General features: G+C 36.0%; 1 protein-coding gene and 1 non-coding gene across 2 annotated transcripts in view; both read right to left on the reverse strand.

The window, feature by feature from the left end:
* The window catches only part of MDGA2 (MAM domain containing glycosylphosphatidylinositol anchor 2), an 862,004-nt gene that overhangs the window by 309,050 nt on the left and 530,717 nt on the right, over positions 1-22,237 (reverse strand). Inside the window, exon 4 of the mRNA XM_081511223.1 lies at positions 3,845-4,041. Within this exon, the coding sequence (XP_081367349.1) occupies positions 3,845-4,041 (197 nt within the window). The remainder of the gene's footprint in view (positions 1-3,844; positions 4,042-22,237) is intronic.
* Positions 19,343-19,414, reverse strand: TRNAW-CCA (transfer RNA tryptophan (anticodon CCA)). The gene has a single exon. It is a non-coding gene; the product is annotated as a tRNA-Trp (tRNA).

Below are 22,237 nucleotides of genomic sequence, written 5' to 3' on the forward strand. Positions count from 1 at the left end.
CAACCAAAGGAAAGCTTGTATAGTTAAATTGATGACAGACAAAACAGACATAAGGCAAGAAACACTGCCAGTAGTACATTTCTGAATGATAACTTACAAGGAAGATATAATATGAGAAAGATAATACGCTCAGATAATCCACTGCTGCTGCTGCTGCTAAGTCGCTTCAGTCGTGTCCGACTCTGTGCGACCCCATAGACGGCAGCCCACCAGGCTCCTCTGTCCCTGGGATTCTCCAGGCAAGAACACTGGAGCGGGTTGCCGTTTCCTTCTCCAATGTGTGCATGCATGCATGCTAAGTCCCTTCAGTGGTGTCTGACTCTGTGCGACCCTATGGACAGCAGTCCACCAGGCTCCTCTGTCCACAGGATTCTCTAGGCAAGAATACTGGAGTGGGTTGCCATTTCCTTCTCCAGATAATCCACTAAGAAGATATAAAAATTCTAATTCTGCATGTTCTAGGAATATATTTTCAAAATATATAAAGCAGAAATTGATAAAAATGAAGGTGAAAGAGACAAATCCACAGTCAGTCATAGACATTAACTAAATCATCTCAACAGCTTTTAGAAGAGCAGACACAAAAAATCAGGAAATATGTAGAATACCTGAACAACAAAATTAACAAATATGACCCAACTGAAACTCAACGAATTTTGGAATCACAATTTGTGGGCGCATAAGGATCATTCATGGAGGTACATCACAGACAAGTACACTGTGCAAAACTCAACTTCTAAGGACTGAAACTTTCCCACTCAGTGAAATTAGAAATCAATTAAAAATTACAACAAGAAAATCATCAACAATTCAGAAATTAAATATACTAAAATTGATTTAATTTTAATATCATTCTCATTCACATTTCACCAAGCTTTCTTTAGTGGGGAAAAATAAGTAGAGTTTCAGAGAGTGTTTCAGGATTTACTAGTAATTTTAACTATTCCTTGGGCTTCCCTGGTGGCTCAGATGGTAAAGAATCCACCTGCAATGCAGGAGACCTGGGTTCAATCCTTGTGTTGGGAAGAACCCCTGAAGGAGGACATGGCAACCCACTCCAATATTCTTGCCTGGAGAATTCTATGGAGAGAGGAGCCTGGCAGCCTTTAGTCCATGGGGTCACAAAGAGTAGGACACAACTGAGTGACTAAGCACACATTTCTTAGTTAAAAATCCAGACATCTTCATGGGAATATTGGCTCAATATATTCATTGAGATTCTTCCATGTGTCAAGCACCATGAGTTATTGAAAAGACAAAGTTACTATAATTATTGAGTTTATGTCCAGATACACAAAGAAGATAATTTTATAATTTTAGTGCTGCAGAAAACAATAAAAGCAAAAAACTGAGTTTTAGGAAAGAGTAACTGGAAGGAAAGAGATGTTACTTCAGATAGCTCTGTCAAGGAAAGGCTTTCTCAGGTGATGAGTTCTCAGTGTTAAGAAGATCCCTGCCATGTTATCTAAATAGCATTCTAATTGGAAGAATCAAGAACATGCAGACCCAGGGCATGTCTATAGTGGGTGTGACTAGAACAGTGAATGAGGTATAGGAGGTTAGATAATCAAGAACAAGGTGGAGCAAGATCAAAAAAGGTCTTGTAGGCCACAATACTTGGACTTGTGTGCAATATATCAGCTTGTGTGGTACAAAGAAAGACAATACCATTTGTCCACGAGAAAGCCAACATTCTCTGTGGTCATAAGTACTTTCCATGTGCTGCTGTTTGAGAGTTTTATAAATCTCGCCTACAAAAAATACATTTAATATTAACAAATTAAGTACATATATAACATAAATATATTGAAGCATTTCTTGCTTCTACATAATTTTTAAGACAGATATAAATACATAGCCATTTTATGAGGAGAGATAAACTAATCAACTAACCAAAGGCAGGAAAGACATTTTAAAATGGAAGCTAAAATTGTATGCCATTGGCAATTATCAGATACAGCAGGTGAATCCAGAGCACAGAATTTTAAGGACAATTTGTTTCTTAGACACTTTTTTAAGATAATTAATTTGGAGAGTCCAAACAGCAGAGTTTCAAGTACAGTAAAAAGTAGAAAAAGTACGTGTTATGCAGCACAGTATAATATTCATATCAAAGAAAGTATCAGTATTGAAATGTCTAAATTAAAAAGTTCCTTTTCACATAAAGAGTGGGAGAAAAATAAAGAAGGAAGAGAAAATAAGTAACTTTTAAAAGGCAGAATCAACAGCTACTAGTCTGAAAGCTTCTTTAAGGTACATTTTTTCAGTTGCTAACACAGAAACAGCAACAAATTTAAAGGAATGAATGAAAAAAATGATTGTGCTTATTTAATAACTTTAAAACAAATTCTTAATTAATTGGAAAACATAAAAGTTTCCCCCAAATTTGGGCAAGACCCATGTGTTTATTTTTAAGTGGCAAGACCCTTCTTCAAGTAAGAAGCTGCCTACAGTGCTTCAGTCCTTAGTGGATATGTGTTTAGAATTGCCTTAGTACCCTCAACTAAAATAAATAAATTTATTAAAAGTATAATTAAAAAAAAAAAAGAATTGCCTTAGTATGGTAAATATCATGTGAACAGAAAATTATGCTTTCTGAATTTTAACAACATCTATATTTTAAAAGAAGTTGACAATAGAAGAAGCAAATAGATGATAGGCGATCATTTATTCAGATTTCTAAACCTTAGGGACATCAAGCTACTAAATAGTGTTAACAAATTTTTAAGTTATTTTGTTAACTAAAAACAATGAATTTTAGTAAAAATTGCATAATGAATTGCAATATATATTTAATGCTGTATTTAATAAAAAAATGGGGTGATGGGAAACTTATAATCTCAGGATAATCTTATATTATTAGAGAGCTGGGATGTGAAATGTAAAAATCTTTAACATTCTGAAGTTAGAATATTTATAATATTTTAAATTTAGTTATATATTTCTCTCCTTATGGACATTTGATTCCTCAAACTTTAACAGTATAGTCAGATTCTTGTTTGTCTTGTTACCTATATAATTAAAAAAAATAATAGTCACAATTATTTTGAAACTTTTTCCAAGTATATTTTTTTTAATTTAAAAATTTAATTTAAATCTTTTCTTTGTTAGTTAGGTTTGTGTTCTTTTATAAATGTCAAAAAATATCTCTATAATTACAGCATTCAAAAATTCCCTCAATTTCTGTGTCTTCCTCAAGAATCATTAATTCAATCAACCACACTTCAATAAAATTTTTTAAAAAAGCATTACAGAAGAATGCTCCATATTTTATGCACTCTATATAAAATTAATTCAAATGTTTTTACTAAATCAATTTTTAATGACTAAGACTTATTAATTTTTACATAATTATGATTCTATTCTTAAACTAAGCCAAAATCAAAAAAGAACAAAGAAAATTTGATAGATTTTTTTTCCCCTAAAACCAAAATCAAATAAATTTCAAGCACATTTCTTCATTTCCTTAAAATGAATTTACCATTGCAAATGTGGAAATCCGAATATTTTAAGAAATATTTCTCACAGAAAAGAAAACAAAGCAGACAGCAAATATATAATTGTGGACTTTAGAGTGAAATCCAGGCAAACCAAACAAAGAAATATTTAGGATACATTCATTTCACTTGTTTTCAAGAGGTAACTTGATACATGTAAGTACTACATGAAAAATAAACAAATTGTTTTTCATTATTTGAGTCCTCTGATCTTTCAACTAAACATACATTGCTTTTTTAAAAAACTATCTTTTCAAATAGAAAAGTATTTGAAGTATTGCAATGCTGCCAGAGTTAGGAAAGTATCCAGCAGAGTGGGGTGAAAATACTATTACATCAGTTCCTACCTGGGTAAAGAAGGGTTCATAAATCTCAACGCCTTTATCAGATCCTTGTAGTAAAACCTCCTGGCCACGTCTCCAGCTGTACCGCACAGGTGGATTGGAATTGGCAACACACCGGAGGAACACTGTTCTCTCATAATAAAACTGTTCTTTAGCTTCACCTATACTTTGATGAACAGTTACTACTGGATCATCCAAATCTAGAAAACATAAAAATAGTGTTATGAGTTATATGGCTTTAAAGTACTGAGCATATAAAATTTAACCAAAGATTAGTTTTCTTAATTGAACGTATTAATTTTAACTAGACTTTTTTCATTGAGGTCATTGAACTCATTTGCAGAGAAATTTCTAGTGATAGAAGGTAAAGACAAATAATAGTTGCTTCTTAAGATCTCTATTTGCTGAAATAGTACTAATGACTACAAATTTCTAATACATTGTCAACAGCCACATAAAACAGAGCTCCAAGAAAGAAATCAGAAAATTCAGGAAGTTAGCCAATGAATTATATTATAATTATAGAATTATAAAAAATTTCCAAGCATCTCAGTTGACTCTTAATTTTACCATACTTCTTTTTCCAATTATTCATAACATATATTTTAAAAATAAAATAATTTATGTTTACCAATTATTATAAATTTTGCAGTAAGAAAATATGAACTTGTCCCAGATTAAATTTTCCTTCATCTCAGATTTTATATTCCACTTTGGCTGATTTAAAATGTACTAGCAGAAGGCACTATTAAAATGCATTAATATTTCTATTACTGAATATTGGAACTAAAATTTTGCTGTTTTACATACATCCTAAAGAAAGGATACACAGGAATTAGACTCCTTGATTTCATACTATAATACAAAGCTACAGCAATCAAGACAGTATGGTACTGGCATAAAAACAGAAATACAGATCAATGGAACAAGATAAAAGCCCAAAGATAACCCCATACACCTGTGGTAACCTATCTATGACAAGAAGAGGCAAGAATATACAATGGATAAAACACAGTCTCTTCAATAAATGATGCTGGGAAAACTGGACAGCTATAAGTAAAAGAAAGAAATTAGAACATTCCTTAATATTATACACAAAAATAAACTCAAAATGGATGAAAGATCTAAATGTAAAAGCTAGACCCTATAAAACTCTTAGAGGAAAACAGAGGCAGAACACTTGTGATGTAAATTTGAGCCACTTCCTAGAAAATAAAAACAAAAGTAAACAAATGGGATGCAATTAAAATTAAAAGCTTTTGCACAGCAAAGGAAACCATAGACAAAACAAAAAGACAACCCTCAAATTAGAGAAAATATTTGCAAACAAAACAACCAACAAAAGATTAATCTCCAAAATATAAAAACGGCTCACGCAGTTCAGTATCAAAAAAATAAACAACTCAGTCAAAAAATGAGGGGAAGATCTACCAAAAAATAGACACTTCTCCAAAGAAGACATCTAGATGGCCAACAAACACACAAAAAGATTCTCAACATCTCTAATTATTAGAGAAATGCAAATCAAAACTACAATAAAGTATCACTTCACACCAGTGAGAATGGCTATCATCAAAATATCTACAAACAATAAATTCCGGAGAGGGTGTGGAGAAAAAAGAACCCTCCTACACTTTTGGTGGGAATGTAAATTGATACATTCACTGTGGAGAAATGTATAGAGGTTCATCCAAAAACAAAAACAGAACTACCAGATGACCCACTCCTGGGCATATACCTAGACAAAACCATAATTCAAAAAGATATTAAATACATGCACTTCAATGTTCATTGCAGAGCTATTTACAATAGCCAGGACATGGAGGCACCCTTAATGTCTATCAACAGAGGAATGGATAAAGATGTGGTACATACATATAATGGAATATTACTCTGTCATTAAAAAGAATTAAATAATACCACTCACAACAATATGGATGTACCCAGAGAATGCCATACTGTGTGAAGTAAGTCAGAAAGAAAAAAACAAATATCATATAATATCACGTATGCGTGGTCTAGAAAAATGATACAGATGAAGTATTTGCAAAGCAGAAATAAAAACACAGATGGAGAGAACAAATGCATGGACACCAAAAGGGGAAGAGGGGGTGGGATGAATTGGGAAACTGGAATTGACGCATATGTACTAATATGTATAAAATAACTAATGAATATCTACTGTACCGCACAGGGAACTCTATTCAATGTTCTGTGAGGAGGGAGGGAATCTAACAATGAGGGAATATATGTGTGATTCACTTGGTTTTGCAGCAGAGACTAACACAATATTGTAAAGGAACTATACTCCAGTAAAAATTAGTTTAAAAAAGGGGTATCCACAACATGCATGCTTAGTCACTTCAGTTGTGTCTGACTCTCTGCGACCCTAAGGACCATGGCCTGCCAGGCTCCTCTGTCCATGGGATTCTCCAGGCAAGAATACTGGAGTGGGTTGCCATTTCCTTCTCCAGTATCCCCGACAGGGTTTAACCTATATTTTTTGGAAACAGTTTATGAATATCTTGCACTTTGTGGTTCACACAGTCTTTATCTCAACTCTGATAAACTCTATCATTATAATGGGAAAGCATCCAAAGACAACAGGTAAATGAATGAAAGATGAAGGCTGCTGAGTTCCATAAAATTTCATTTACAAATGCATATGCCACAGCCAGATTTGGCTCATGGGCCATAGTCTGCACGAATTACCAACCTCTGATACAGCATATCCCAGGTTCTTAAGAGAAAAAGAAATCAAGGAGTGTATTAGGTTTAAAACAATTGTATTGCATGTTTGAAACTTTCTAAGAGCGGAAATCTTAAAAGTTCTTATTGCAAAGAAAACAAATTTGTAACTTTGTATGGTGACAGATGGCAACTAGAATTATTGTGGCAATCATTTTACAATGCATACAAATTGGAATCATTATATTGTATACTTGCAAATAATATAATGCTATATGTCAATTATACTTCAACTAAAATAAACACACACAAAAAGTTTATAATTATGTGTTAAAATAATTAAAAGGTAACTAAAATGGAAAACTAAGTGCTTCCTTAAGGAATCAAAGTAAAGAACAAAATTCCAAATTTACCCAGTTTTTAAAAAGCTTTTTTCCAATATGAATTTCTTGACAGCCCTACTTAGATATCTAGTTTTGCAATATTCTTATTTTTTTTCCAACATTAGAATCTTTTCACAGCTACCTCAATGGCCTCTAATTTTAGTAGTGAAAATTTACAGAACAACTGCTGGTTTTTTGGAAAAGCTGTAGGAACTTTCAGTTTATATTCATTCCATCAGCTGTACAGGAATATATGCCTGGTTTTAACAAGCTGGAGTATTCAGGGATCCCAGCATCATTACCATGACATGTTTAAAGGTCTTTCAATTCCATCAAATGGCCTATTATTTGATGATTAGGCTTTTTACGGAGAAGGCAATGGCACCCCACTCCAGTACTCTTGCCTGGAAACTCCCATGGACGGAGGAGCCTGGTAGGCTACAGTCCATGGGGTCGCTAAGAGTCGGACACGACTGAGCGACTTCACTTTCACTTTTCCCTTTCATGCACTGGAGAAGGAAATGGCAACCCACTCCAGTATTCTTGCCTGGAGGATCCCAGGGACGGCGGAGCCTGATGGGCTGCCGTCTATGGGGTCGCACAGAGTCGGACACGACTGAAGCGACTTAACAGTAGCAGGCTTTTTACATATAAATCAAATCCTACAGGAGACTGATGAGATGAATTCCATCTTAGCGGCTTGAAAAAAAGGTACTGTGAGTCCGTTGTAAACAACTTATTTTTTCTTGTTCAAAACATAATTTCTATTAGTTACAGTTACTTTTTAGAGACATGAACTGTGTTATATTGTTTAAAAAAAATCTGAAGCTGGAAAGTTCTGGAACAAAACAGATTTGGCTGGGAAACAGGGTAACAATGGTAACTCTCTTTGGGTTCTAAATAGTTAATAGTATTGTACTTTTCAACTTCCATTCATTGATGCATCCCTAACTTGCATTCATTGATGCATCCCTAGCTCTTTTTACCGGAGAAGGCAATGGCAACCCACTCCAGTACTCTTGCCTGGAAAATCCCATGGACAGAGGAGCCTGGTAGGCTGCAGTCCATGGGGTCCCTAAGAGTCGGACACGACTGAGCGACTTCACTTTCACTTTTCACTTTCATGCACTGGAGAAGGAAATGGCAACCCACTCCAGTGTTCTTGCCTGGAGAATCCCAGGGACGGGGGAGCCTGGTGGGCTGCCGTCTATGGGGTCGCACAGAGTCAGACACGACTGACGGGACTTAGCAGCAGCAGCTCTTTTTATATTAGGTAATGGTGTCCATAATTGGGGTCAGAATAGACCAAAGTTGAACAATCCTTTAAACATTCTCTTCCCTGACTTAGATGAGTTTCAGGTGAGAATCCAATCCTACGATAATGGTTTACAGAACATTGTATTGGCAGGATAACCTGTTAGATTCACCCATGTTTAGGAATTTCTATTTCAGAAAACTCCAGGATGATTTTTTTTACACTTAAAAACAAATACGCCACTCAGGGTTACCTTCCTGTACAGTATAAGACATTTCTGTTATTTTTATTACTATTTTAAAAATCTAAAAACATGTAATAGTGAAAGTAGCGAACAAATAAAACCAAACAAACCAAAAACAAGATTTCTGTTACACAAGCCAAATAGAGGCATGGCTAAAAAAATATTTTAAGTAAGATTATACGTTTAGGTACACATACATATATACATACATGATAGTTTAAGTGACATAGAAATATATATCCTTAAAAATATGTTTAATATATATTTTTTATATTACTGAATATAGACTGAATATGTGTATTTGCTTTAGGTCAAGTTTCTTGGAAGAGAAACTCTAAGACAGAGATATGTGTTCAGAAAGTACAGTGGAAATTATCTTCAACACTCATGGGGGAGTGAAGGAAGTAGACTGCTTAAGAAGGACAGCAATACAGCAGTTGCATCTAAGTTTCGCAGTAGCTCTAGAGAAGATTTGGAGCCCTGAGGTCCTCCCAAATTGGAGGGGCTGTACTGCCTTAAGACAAGGAAGCTAAACCTTTGTACTTCAACCCTTTCCCTCATCAACCAGTCCTGGCAAGTGTCCTGTTCTCCTTAACTTTGGAAGGAACAATTCTATCTGGCTTGGGATAATTTCTAGAGAAGGAGTTAGCTGTCAGTCATCAATGCTAAAAGTTTTAGTGGCTGTTGGAATAAATGCTTCAGCCCTGAGGAAAGGATCTAGGGGTGCACTTCAGCATCCACTGAGATCTACCTGCCAGATACGAAAAGTCACTATATCTAAGAAAAGCTATTCCAGGATTCTCGATAGTCACCTTTCCTAGGAAATCTTCTTAAAAGAAACCATGGTGGGAAGATAGTCATCTCCTTCTACTATTACCATTCTAGATTGCTCTCATCCTGGGCTAGTACATCTTTTGATATAAGTAGTTTACCTAGTGAGACTACCAGATCTTTGTCACTGGGGATGTTGAGCCCCTGGTAAGCATGCTCTTCTCAAGCCACTAGTGATGCATTTGTCTGTTTACCACCAAAACTGGACAACAGAATAGCAAGAAATGACTCAGAGGATCAACTGGGTAAGGAACATATTCTTACTGCCTTCTTATATAACAATCTTACCTTCAAGCTGACTATACGGGCCAGTTACTCCTTCCAGGATGGTGATTCCTCGCATCTGCTATTTCCTGACACAGGAAGCCTAAAGTAACAGCAGCCAACTCTTGAAGATTAATGGGACTCTTGCAGTGTCATTTAAGAAAAGCTTTTTCCCTTTCTGAGAACTAGAACATCTAAACTGGCAGAAACCAGCGTTGTGGGGAGGGAAACATAGATTCCCCAAGAGGATCACTGAATGTAATGGTAGTAAGTAGGGTCTCTACTTAATTCTGGAACCTATGTATTACACCAACACCCCCCACCCCCCAAAAAAGAAAGAAATGGAAATAAAAGCATCATATAATGATGGTCATTGATTTAAGATGTATACTGCATCTTGGAAGATGGCACCCATTCCTTACTGGATATTATCTCTTCAAGACTTAGATGCCTCCTCCAAAGGCTATTCTATCACTCTAGTAAGTTAATTTTTTAGGTGGTATTAAATATGATATGACTATAGATTCCCACAGCGATGTTCCCACTGCTACACCTTAATTGCTATAAAATTTGCTTCTGGTCCCATGGGTGTTTAGGTATGATCATGTATTAAGAATAAAACATTCTAAAGCTTTGGATAGGACTGATGTTGGCTAAGATCAGCAGAAAAGTTCCTACTCAGAGTACGCATCAAATTCAATCAAAATGATACACTGTTATTTCCAAGGTAAAAAAAAAATAAAACATTCTAATATAATCTACTGGTTGGCATTCTTGATGGATAATGCTTTATCATGAAGAAGTGGTGTCTATTGTTGCCAGATTAGATATTCAGTAGTGACGTTAGACAGACAAACCTTCATGAATGATAACTGAAATTTAAAACTTATGCATAGCTTCTCTCTCTATCATTATAGCTATTCTTTTCATGATTCTGTTGTCCCAACTATGGGCAGCCAATGACAGAAACTGGTTGGTATCAACTGTCTGCATTACTCTGTCAACTTCATTATTTTGTGTTGCTTCTATGGTAGCTACTTTTTGGAGCTCATTAACATGCAATACAAATGTTCAATACTTCATGGCACACCCACAGGTCCATCTAAATGCTTGAACATATCTCCCTTTTTCACTCAAGATGACTGACCAGGTACACTGCCCAAGTCAAAGTTCTATCCACTGAGATAATTTTCCGTTATTACCTGTCTATCAAGGACATCCCAGAGTGGGGTTCTCCTGAAATAACAATCCAATTTCCAGCCTGCATACATGTACTGAGCTGACTCATTATGAAATAAGCTTAGCCTTTTTGCTCTACTATTATCTCAAAAGAGACCCTCTATATGGCTGTTATGATTTTAGAGAGAGAAACTGGCAAAACACTGACAGTTGTCATGGGGGTCTGGGCACTTGCTTGGGCACTCTGGCCCTGGTCATGCCTCATCTTAGATGTACCACTTCCATATGATGATGGACTACTGATAGCCTGCCCTATTTTATGACTGAGTGCTTGGCAGATATGACAAAACCCAATGCATGACTGGCACTTCAGGGCACTGGTCTGAAAATTACCATGTTCAACAACTGAACAAGGAGTCTTGACTTTTTATTATATCACCATATTCAGCCTCCTGATTATCCATCTGTTTTAACTGTGCATATGGGGCAATGCCCTTGTTGACTATCCATTTATTTTGCCCCAAGAAATGCTATGTTCTATCAACCATCTCTAGAGATCTCTGTGGGCTCCCCACATGTGCTAGTGGTAAAGAATCCACCTGTCAATGCAGGAGACTAAGAGATGCAGGTTAGATCCCTGGGTCAGGAAGATCCCCTGGAGTAGGATATGGCAACCGGCTCCAGTATTCTTGCCTGGAAAGTTCAATGGAGGAGATCTAAAAAATTGAATACAATTAAGCAACTGGGCACATGCACATGCGTGTACACACACACACACAGCTCTCTGTGAGTCTAGTGCACTGGATGCATTTGAACTAACTGTCACCTCCCCTCTATCATTCTGTAATCCCAGCATCCCATTGGTATCAGGAAGACGAATTCTGTAACAGTATCTCCTACTATGAACATTTGTCTGCAAAGAATAGTCACCCCTAAGTCTCAGTGATGCCTGCATGTCAGTCATCAGCACATTCCTACTGATTTAATAAACGTGGTGTCTTTTGAGCCTTTACATAAAATATACTGAGTTGATGACATTTTTAGGCTCTAACTGGTAAATTCACTCTAGCATGCTTACATATTGGTCTTTTGATCTCATTTTACTCTATATACACAGCAGTTGTGGCACATATACTTCTTTTTGTGGGGCTCACTGCTTTCCCTAAGCTTCCAAACACCATCCTAACAGCAGCAACTATCTCCTGCTATCCTGGCTAGAGTCTGCATCTTATATCATGGGAGAATGCTCCCACATCAGTAAACTCTTATTCTTTCTCTCTAGTTGATCTTATTCTCCATCTCTAATCTTAGTCAGTGCCAGTCCCACTCGGTACAGCAGTCTCAGGATCCTACTCCCTGTGTACTCTCTTGATTCTTACTAGCAAATATTGGATGGGGTCTGCAGCTCATTTGAAGCATAGCATAGGCTCTTCCTCTCCCTTAGAAACCAAGCATTTTCACGCCAGATCATGTCATTTGTTGACCCTACATACTAATTTGCTGGTAAGAAATGAAGGTGAGGGTATATCCTAAGAAGGGTATATATTACCACAAAAGGAAGAAGATTCTGCAACATCTTTAAGCAGGATGGAAGTTATACCCTCCAATTGGAAGAAATGGTACACTTATGTAGCTCCACAATGTTTAAGAAAATCTAGGTTTTCAACATTTTTGAGACCCTAAACCCAGATACAGCCCACCTCTCCAAGTCAAGGTTCTACTTATTCCCAGCTGGGGTTCAGACCCTGGCTTGGCCGATTTGCTGAGGTTGAGGATTCACACTTCTCTGGAACTCTGCTATACTTTTAAATAAGTTCTAAGCCTTATTATCAGCTTTTATAACCTCTGGATAAAGAAGATAAGGCTTTCTTTATATTCTGTAAAGCGACTTTCTTATCCTCACATATCACCTTCAACTCATATCACCTTCAACTCATATCACCTTCAACTCATGATTAATCACACTCAGTCTTTTATTCTTTCTCTTTGCTGTATAAATAGAACTCAGCAGAAATGGATTATATTGTACTTATTACTTTCCATTGATATCCTCAAAAGCCCAAGATATCGAATTCATAGAGCATTACCTTCCATTGGTACCCATCCTTGCTCACCATCTGTGAAGGTTTTAACAATCTCACCTCTATAGCATTCAAAGGCTATCCATGGTCTACCTACAACCAGCAGTGGGATCCTCACTGCCAGCTGGTTAGTGGGCTGATGAGTGATCTAACATCCTATTTTAGACTCTACTTCCTCAGACCATCTAGAATTATTCCTTGAAAATATGATTCTCTGATAAAGATATGCTTTCAGGAAATTTACAGGACAGTGCTCTCAGGATCAATTTTTGTGATTATGTGCAGAAAAGAAAAAAAGGGAGGATAGCATTAGGTAGTAAGGGGAGTTAAACTGTGATACATCACTACAAAGTCTCCATATGATCCAGAGGAGCTCCACAGTTGAGATGGTCTTTCAGAGTTGTCCTACAAATAGATTAGGCCTGGTAGGGATGAGGCTTGAACTTGGGTTAGGCAGCTCTTTCCAGGTAGTTTCATGAGAGGGATTCACTTGAGAGTCATGATCTTCCAACACTCCCAGGATAAAGAGAGTACCTGTGATACTGTTTCACCGTAAGATAACTTTCTACATTTACTTATCATCAGTTTTCACACTAGTGGCTTAGATACTCTTACCAAACCACGTTGGGATATCTTACATTATTGATGAGATTTCACTGGCATTTATTTCTTCTCTTTAAATTTCTTTCAGTTTTATAAGCTGCTGCTGCTGCTAAGTCGCTTCAGTTGTGTCCGACTCTGTGAGACCCCAAAGACAGCAGCCCACCAGGCTCCCCTGTCCCTGTGATTCTCCAGGCAAGAACACTGGAGTGGGTTGCCATTTCCTTCTCCAATGCAGGAAAGTGAAAAGTGAAAGTGAAGCTGCTCAGTTGTGTCCGACTTTTCATGACCCCATGGACTGCAGCCTACCAGGCTCCTCCATCCGTGGGATTTTCCAGGCAAGAGTACTGGAGTGGGTTGCCATTGCCTTCTCCAGTTGTATAAGCCAAGTAGGTAAAATTCAAACATCTAGAGATGATGTTCATCAACAAATGCAAAGTGCTTTTTGAAACCAACAGATTGATTTTATATAATTTAATGGAGGCCAAACTCCTCATATTTATCAAATAAACCATTGACTGATGCATGAATATTTTATATATTTTTAAATAAAAAACCAAATATAGTTTTTTATAAAATATAGCCCAATGTGCATAAGATCTATATACCTTAGTCTTATTTTATTCCTAGAACTGATATAAGGGATAAAAGTACTCAATAATGATCTAATAAATTAACATGAAGATAAATCTTTAACTATATGCTCAATGTCAATTTTCAACAATGTTATACATATGCACTATAACGATAAGCCTAAGGGAAATTCATTTTTCTTTCTAACAAATGCTACCTATCCCTTTCTAATTGAAATAATTTTCTGGAAACTTTTTCTTTGATTGATTAAATATGCCAGAAACTGAAAAATTAAAGTCATTTATATATATATATATATATATATATATCTTACCAGTTACCCAGTGCAGTTCATGTAAGCTTCTAAGCTTACATGAACTTACATATTAGTTACATATATATGACTTACCTGAATATGTTAGTTACATGAATTAACACACACACATATATGTATATATATGGCTTTAATTTGTCAGTATATATATATATATATATATATAATGATGAAAACTACCTTTCTTAAGCTTAGAAGCTTACATGAACTGTACTGGGTAACTAGGAAGATCTATGGCTAAAAAAAAGCTGAGAATTTAGGAAGGACCTGGCTTGGCAGCAGACAGTGCATTAACTGAAACAGGAAATGTAAAGATAGACCTATACCTGGCCAGAGGATGGAGTGAAGGAAGATGTGATTAGAGAAAGGAGCTATTTCTGTTTAGATCAAACTCAATGTCAAGTACCTATTGCTCTTTTAATCATAATATTTTAAGCTAGAACCAGAATGAGAAGTCTGGGCTACAGATGTTGAACAGGAGACACCAATATTCCATGTGTAGCAATGAAACAACTCAAGAAGTGTGCAGAATGAAAGGAGGAAAGGACCGAGAAGAGAGCTCTGGTCTCTGGTCCACAACTAGTGGAGGCAAAATAAATAAATAAATAAATAAAATAAGGGAAATATCTGAAAAAGACAGAAGGAAAAAAGTGATGAGAGAGGTGGAGACAAAACAAAGCACTGGGAAACAAAATAGATTTTAAAAGTATTTTAAAATGCCCTTACAGGGATTGGAGAACAGAATAAATGGTGAAACAAAATCAAGGTGAGAACAGAACTGGAAAGGGATTTTATAATTGGCAAGAGATATACTACTGGTGAGCTTCATCAGAGCTGTGCCAGTGGAGTTGTGGGACCAGTAGTCATTTTTCTGTCTCTTTGAAAGTAAAAGAAAAGTGAAAGTCACTCAGTCATGTTCGACTCTTTGCAACCCCATGTACTGTAGCCCACCAGGCTCCTCTGTCCATGGAATTCTCCAGGCCAGAATACTGGAGTGGGTAGCCATTCCCTTCTCCAGGGCATCTTCCCAACCTAGGGATTGAACCCAGGTCTCCCACATTGCAGGTCTATTCTTTACCATCTAAGCCACCAGGGAAGCCCCTTGAAAGACAGATAAAAACATGATATAATTAATGGATATAATTATTTCAGGTAACTTGGCTATGACAAGAAAGAGTTTGGGAAATAGCTAGAAGACAACATGCAATCACGAGTCTTGCTTTGTTGTCACTGTTTTGTTTTCTTCGAAGTTGAGAGACATATATTTAAACACAAGTAGGGAAGAGTCAGTAGTTTACAAGGAATACAAGGAAAACTAAAATGATGGGGAGCTCTAGGAAAATGGTAGATGCTTGAATTTGCTGTCAATAAATAATGATCATTTCTATGGTATAATTATGATATGAATTTTTACAACTCAACATTAAGATTTCCTTTATCAGTAGTATGTCTGTTTTTAGATGGCTTCATTCAAGCTTTCAGTCTTTTATGCTAGAAAACTTGGAATTATTTCTAATCCTTCCTTATCTTTATATATATGCAAGACAGTTTACCTTAAAAAATCCAAAATTAGTTCTTATATACATTAGATATCCTTGTTTGAGATAAATTTAACTAAGTTGTGGAAGCATTTGTTTAGTCTGTTCTCCACTTAAACTGGGATACCCTAGTGACATGAGGAGTTAACTCTCATCTCCCAGTATGCACTGGCACAATTACTCTATGCGCTTATGGTTAATCAGTTATTAACTGCAACTGAAGTCATGGATGTAGTTACAAGTTAAAGAATCAATTAATCTCAAGAATAATCACAGTGGAAGCCTGTTTTCCACAGGGGTTTATTCCACCATTTGGTCCAATTTTTCTGTCTTTAATCTTTGAATTAAGCCAAATGAATCTGAAGACCCAGATGGGAAAGACACACTAAATACCGTATTGGATGTTGCCTTTCCCTCTGGGAAATTCCAAAAATCTTATGCAAAAGAAATCCTGATGTGTTTTCTTAAGGAAAATAACCATACAATAAACTTGTAGGCACTAAAGCCAATCAAGTATATTACTTTTTCATTTTATGGGTAAAAATTTATGTTACCATTATAACTACCGGATAGATGTACATAACAATAGATAATGCTGACAGACTAACTTGAATAAAATTAAGTTGCTTTGAAGTTATAAAAAAAACTTATTAAATCATTGTTAGGTATATCAATAATCAAGAACAAGGCAGTTTATTATAAACAAAGCTTCTATGTCAATAGTTTGTAGTACACTCTGCAGATACAAATACAAAAGTGCCATCTTTTAGATAAATGAGAAATTTATCTGAAATTCTGTACAAATACTGAAAGCAAGAAATGTTTAATATCTTTTTCTGCATAGTGATTTTTGAACAATGACTAATTTTATCTAACAATCTATAAAAGAAAACAGACACAATGAGTATTTATAGCCATATTCTTAACATGGGACATTTATAAGAGAGAAGCTATCGGTAAGATTTAGATTCCTTCTTTCAAATTTTGTTCATATCTACTCACACTGGTTAGAATACATTGTACATTCTATAATTTAAAAATGCAGCCAAATGTTTTAAATGGGGACTGATTAAATTTAAAAGCTTTTGCCAGCAAAGGAAATTATTACCAACACAAAAAGACAACCTAATGAATGGGATAAAATATTTACAAATGCTATGTCCAATAAGGGGTTAATATCCAAGATACACAAACAGGTCACATAACGCAATATAAAAAAATCAAACAACCCAATTAAAAAATTGGCAGAAGACCTGAATAGACATTTTTCACAAGAAGGAATATAGATGGCCAATAGGCACATGAAAAGATGCTCAATATTGCTAACTGTCAGGGAAATGGAAATCAAAACCGCAATGAGATACCACCTCACATCTGTCAGAATGGCTATCATCAAAAAAATCACAGATAAATGTTGATGAGGATCAATCAACATTTGGAGAAAAAGGAACCCATACACACTGTAGATGGGAATGTAAATTGGTGCTGTTTACTGTGGAAAACAGTAAGGAGGTTCCTCAAAAACCTAAAAATAGTTACCATGCTTTCCAGCAATTCCACTCATTCCACTCCTCAGTATACATCCAAAGAAAAGGAAAATACTCATTTGAAAAGATACATGTGCTCCACTGTATAGTAGCATTATTTACAACAGCCCTGATATGGAAGCAACTTAATTGTCTATATACATATGAATATAATGAAGTATAATCATTTTTTCTTGTATAGCTTTGGTTGGTAACAAAAGGTAAGGTCTGCCTCATTTTCTTCTTGATTGCACATGAAGTCTTTACTCTCGTGAAGATTCCCATCTCTTGATCTTATATATATATATATATATATACAATTTATATATATATATATATATTCTATATACATATATACATGTATAGTAAATACACTTATGTTTTTAGAAGGTTATTTTATAATTTATCAGCAAAATTTAATTTTTAAAATAATTTCATCAATAATTTTATTTTCCTTTCTTAGAACATTTACTAGAAATCTAAGACAATATAAAAAATAAGAGTGCAAACAAGCATTCACACTGGATCCTAATTTTACCTGAAATTATTTTAGTTTTCTCTTTTTGTCATTTAGGATTTCTAAATTGAATAGTCTTGGTTTAAATAGTTTTTTTTTTCTTTCTACTTCTAATTTATTTAGAGATTTGTTTTAAAGTTAAGATGGCTGCAAAATTGTATTAAATGCTTTTAAAACACCTATTGGTAATGGGTGTATACCTTTTCACATAGTGGGAAAATTTTTGTGCTCCTTGAATAGATCTTTTTTGATAATATTTATTGCACTTATAATTCTACTGGTTAGTTAATGTGCTAAATTTTACTTAATTTTATTCTATCACTGTCATAAAAATTCATCTACAATTCTCTTTTGTTCATCATTCTTAATCTGAAGTGACTAATTTAATTTCATGAAAATAAGAAAATATCTCTGATTAATAAATATGACTTTGTGTTGTAAGTGTATAGCAAGGTATATTATATGTGGTAACAAAATCATTATTCCTAATATAAACCTAATATCCACAGAAAATAAAATCATAATGTATAGCACTCTGTAACTCTTCTTTTTCTTCATTATTTAGTTATTTAAAGAATTGAGTTTGAAAATATACATATCAATAATAAATTAAATTTTTATTATAATTTAGTGAACTCTGTAGAATAAACTTCATAAAAGTACCTTCTGTATGACCATATGACCATATACATTGCATAAATTAACTAGGAAATAAAGAGAGTAGATAGCATTCTTGTTCCCAGACCTATAAGTTTATAAGCAATATCTATGAAGAAATGTCTCAAGTTATCCAATGTAGATAAAGGGGACAGTGTATCCAAGTAAAAATCGTGTACTTTTTGGTAAAAAAAAATATATATATATATATATATATATATATTCAAGTAATAATGAACGTTGATGAGATATTATGAACTGTTTCTTTAAACATGCTTTTTGTTTTTATCTGCTATCTAGCAAAATAATAGAAAAATATGGAAAAGTATAAGGAAGGATGTTAAAAAAAACATAATCTAGATGAAAGTATAATTTGGTTATATATCTCTCAGTCCAAAAATCAGATTGCATACATTTTAAATATATTTCTTGCTTATATCATATATATTATGACATCATGTATTTTTCATAAACATTCACCATATTCCTCCTCTCGTTTTCCAGGCAGTAGTCTAGGCACTAAGTTTTCAATAGGAAAGAAAGGAAGGAAGGAAAGAAAGAAGAAAGAGAGAGAGGGGAGGAAGGGAGGGAGAAAAAGAAAGGAAGTCTAAAGCACTAAGTAATTACCAAAATAAGTGCTTAGTAAAAATACTGAATTATAATTATGATAAGGGCTAGGAGGAAGATATAGGATGCTAAGTACTGGGAAGTCGCTCAGTCGTGTCCGACTCTTTGCGACCCCGTGGACTCTAGCCTACCAGGCTCCTCCGTCCATGGGGTTCTCCAGGCAAGAATACTGGAGTGGGTTGCCATTTCCTTCTCCAGGGGAACTTTCCAACCCAGGGATCGAACCCAGGTCTCCTGCATTGGAGGCAGGCGCTTTAACCTCTGAGCCACCAGGGAAGTCTATAAAAAGGGAACACATCAGTCTAGCATCACGGGAGGAATTGGTAAGGGCTGGTTGAGGATAATTTCAGATGAAGTGTGGAGTATTCAGAGCCCCTGGAATGGGCAGAAGCTTTGTGGATTCCAGAAACTGAGATAAAAGTGGCATGACTGAAGCAACGGCAGAGAAATGGAGGGAAACCTGGGGAGAAGCTTGAGAGTTAGGCAGGGCTCGGTGCAACCAGGTCATATAGCATATTAGGCAGCGGGAAGCCTTTGAAGGGTTTAATAAATTTCCGCAAGCAAATTTGACTTAATAAAGTTGCTCGAGCTGCAGCCCCAAGAAGATATTGAATAGCAAGTGGCAACAATGAATGTGAGGAGACCTGTTCATATGGCTGTCTAAGGGGCCAGAGTGGTGTTAATAGAAATGGAGTAATTGTGTTCAAATGGCTATATGATACCCATGGTATTATCGCAAACACAATTGGATACATCCACTATAAACTTTGAATCAGGAGCTATTGATGCAAAGAAAAGATCTATTCTCCCAACACGTAGTGGAGATGGCAGCAACAATAGAGTTTCCTGGGGAGCAGGGAGAACTGTGCTAGTGACAGAAGCCACAGCAGGGCACTTTGGGAAATTCTGTGCACCTTGCCTGCAAAAGTGGTTTTCCTGACCTCACTGGTTTGTGGAGGGATTAGGTGTGTGCCAACCATGTCATTTACCCTCATTTGTCCCTGACTGTTTTCTAAACTTCATTCTGAAGCCTGAGAGCAAGTCTACACAATTTAAGTTCATTCATTCATTCATCCAGTTTAAATCTGCCAGAGTCGAAGTTTCCTGCTTACATGTGGCGGTTTACTGAATTAGCAGTATTTAATAGCAGTAAATCAGCTTTATTCCTTCTGCCACTTGTCATTAGATAGGCTACTTCTTTTCCTGGTATTGGATAAAACTGAGGGGGTCATATTTCACAGCTTTCTGAGTTGCCTGTAGTCAGTCACAGAAACAGTCCCATTTTTATAATTAAAATGTCCAGTTCAATAACTTAAAAAGAAAACCTGTGAACTTTCCCATTAAGACTTTCTGCATTGCCTCCAGCTGTATACTAAATTAAGCTTGATATCCTGAAAGTCTGAGAACAACAAATGGAGAGTCTTGGGGTTTACTTAGCTCCAGTTTTTCCCTTGGCCGACATTTGTTGTTTGACTCCTCCCTCCTACTCTCAAAAGCTATAGGGGCTAAACTCCTTCAGGACTGTAAATGTAATGACTGAAGGAGTAGGAACTATGGATCCCTGTCTTTTGTAAAAGAAAAAGTCTGCAGAATCTTAAGGTGAAACTCTTGAAATTCCTCTCATTTGGCTGGAGGAAGCATTACCATCTTAAACCAGCTTAGAGTGTTCAATAAAGCACTCTGAACAAAGAATTGCTTGTCCTCCATCCCTAGGTCCCAATCTCAACTGCTTATAAAATTGAAATGTCAGATGCTGACATAGAGGGTCTAGCAGTTCACTTTGCAAGAGGTACTGGGCAACTTCTAAATTGATCTTTATCTATTTGCCATGAAGTGATGGGACCAGATGCCATGATCTTAGTTTTCTGAATGTTGAGTTTTAAGCCAACTTTTTCACTCTCCTCTTTCACTTTCATCAAGAGGCTCTTTACTTTTTCTTCTCTTTCTGCCATAAGTGTGGTGTCATCTGCGTATCTGAGGTTATTGATATTTCTCCCGGCAATCTTGATTCCAGCTTGTGCTTCATCGAACCTGGCATTTCACATGATATACTCTGCATATAAGTTAAATAAGCAGGGTGACAATATACAGCCTTGATGGACTCCTTTTCCTATTTGGAATCAGTCTGTTGTTCCATGTCCAGTTCTAACTGTTGCTTCTTGACCTGCATACAGATTTCTCAGGAGGCAGATGAGGTGGTTTGATATTCCCATCTCTTGAAGAATTTTCCACCGTTTGTTGTGATCCACACAGTCAAAGGCTTTGGCATAGTCAATAAAACAGAAGTAGATGTTTTTCTGGAACTCTCTTGCTTTTCGGATGATCCAACGGATGTTGGCAATTTGATCTCTGGTTCCTCTGCCTTTTCTAAATCCAACTTGAACATCTGGAAGTTCACAGTTCACGTACTGTTGAAGCCTGGCTTGGAGAATTTTGAGCATTACTTTGCTAGCGTGTGAGATGAGTGCAATTGTGTGGTAGTTTGAACATTCTTTGGCATTGTCTTTCTTTGGGATTAGAATGAAAACTGACCTTTTCCAGTCCTGTAGCCACTGTTGAGTTTCCCAAATTTGCTGGCATATTGAGTGCAGCACTTTCACAGCATCATCTTTTAGGATTTGAAATAGCTCAACTGGAATTCCATCACCTCCACTAGGCTTTGTTCATAGTGATGCTGCCTAAGGCCTACTTGACTTCGCACTCCAAGATGTCTGGCTCTAGGTGAGTGATCACACCATCATGATTATCTGGGTCACGAAGATCTTTTTTGTATAGTTCTTCTGTGTATTCCTGCCATCTCTTCTTAATAACTTCTGCTTCTGTCAGGTCCATACCATTTCTGTCCTTTATTGTGCCCATCTTTGCATGAGATGTTCCCTTGGTATCTCTAATTTTCTTTATTTTGGGGGGCTCCAAATTACTACAGATGGTGACTGCACCATGAAATTAAAAGATGCTTGCTCCATGGAAGAAAAGTTATGATCAACCTAGAAAGCGAAAGTGAAGTTGCTTAGTCATGCCCAACTCTTTGCAATCCCATGGACTGTATGTAGCCTTCCAGGATCCTCTGTCCATGGGATATTCCAGGCAGGAATACTG

This window comes from Giraffa tippelskirchi, chromosome 7 (genome assembly GCF_054371585.1).
Source record: "Giraffa tippelskirchi isolate mGirTip1 chromosome 7, T2T-mGirTip1v1.2.pri, whole genome shotgun sequence".
In the NCBI taxonomy this organism is placed as follows: Eukaryota; Metazoa; Chordata; class Mammalia; order Artiodactyla; family Giraffidae; genus Giraffa; species Giraffa tippelskirchi.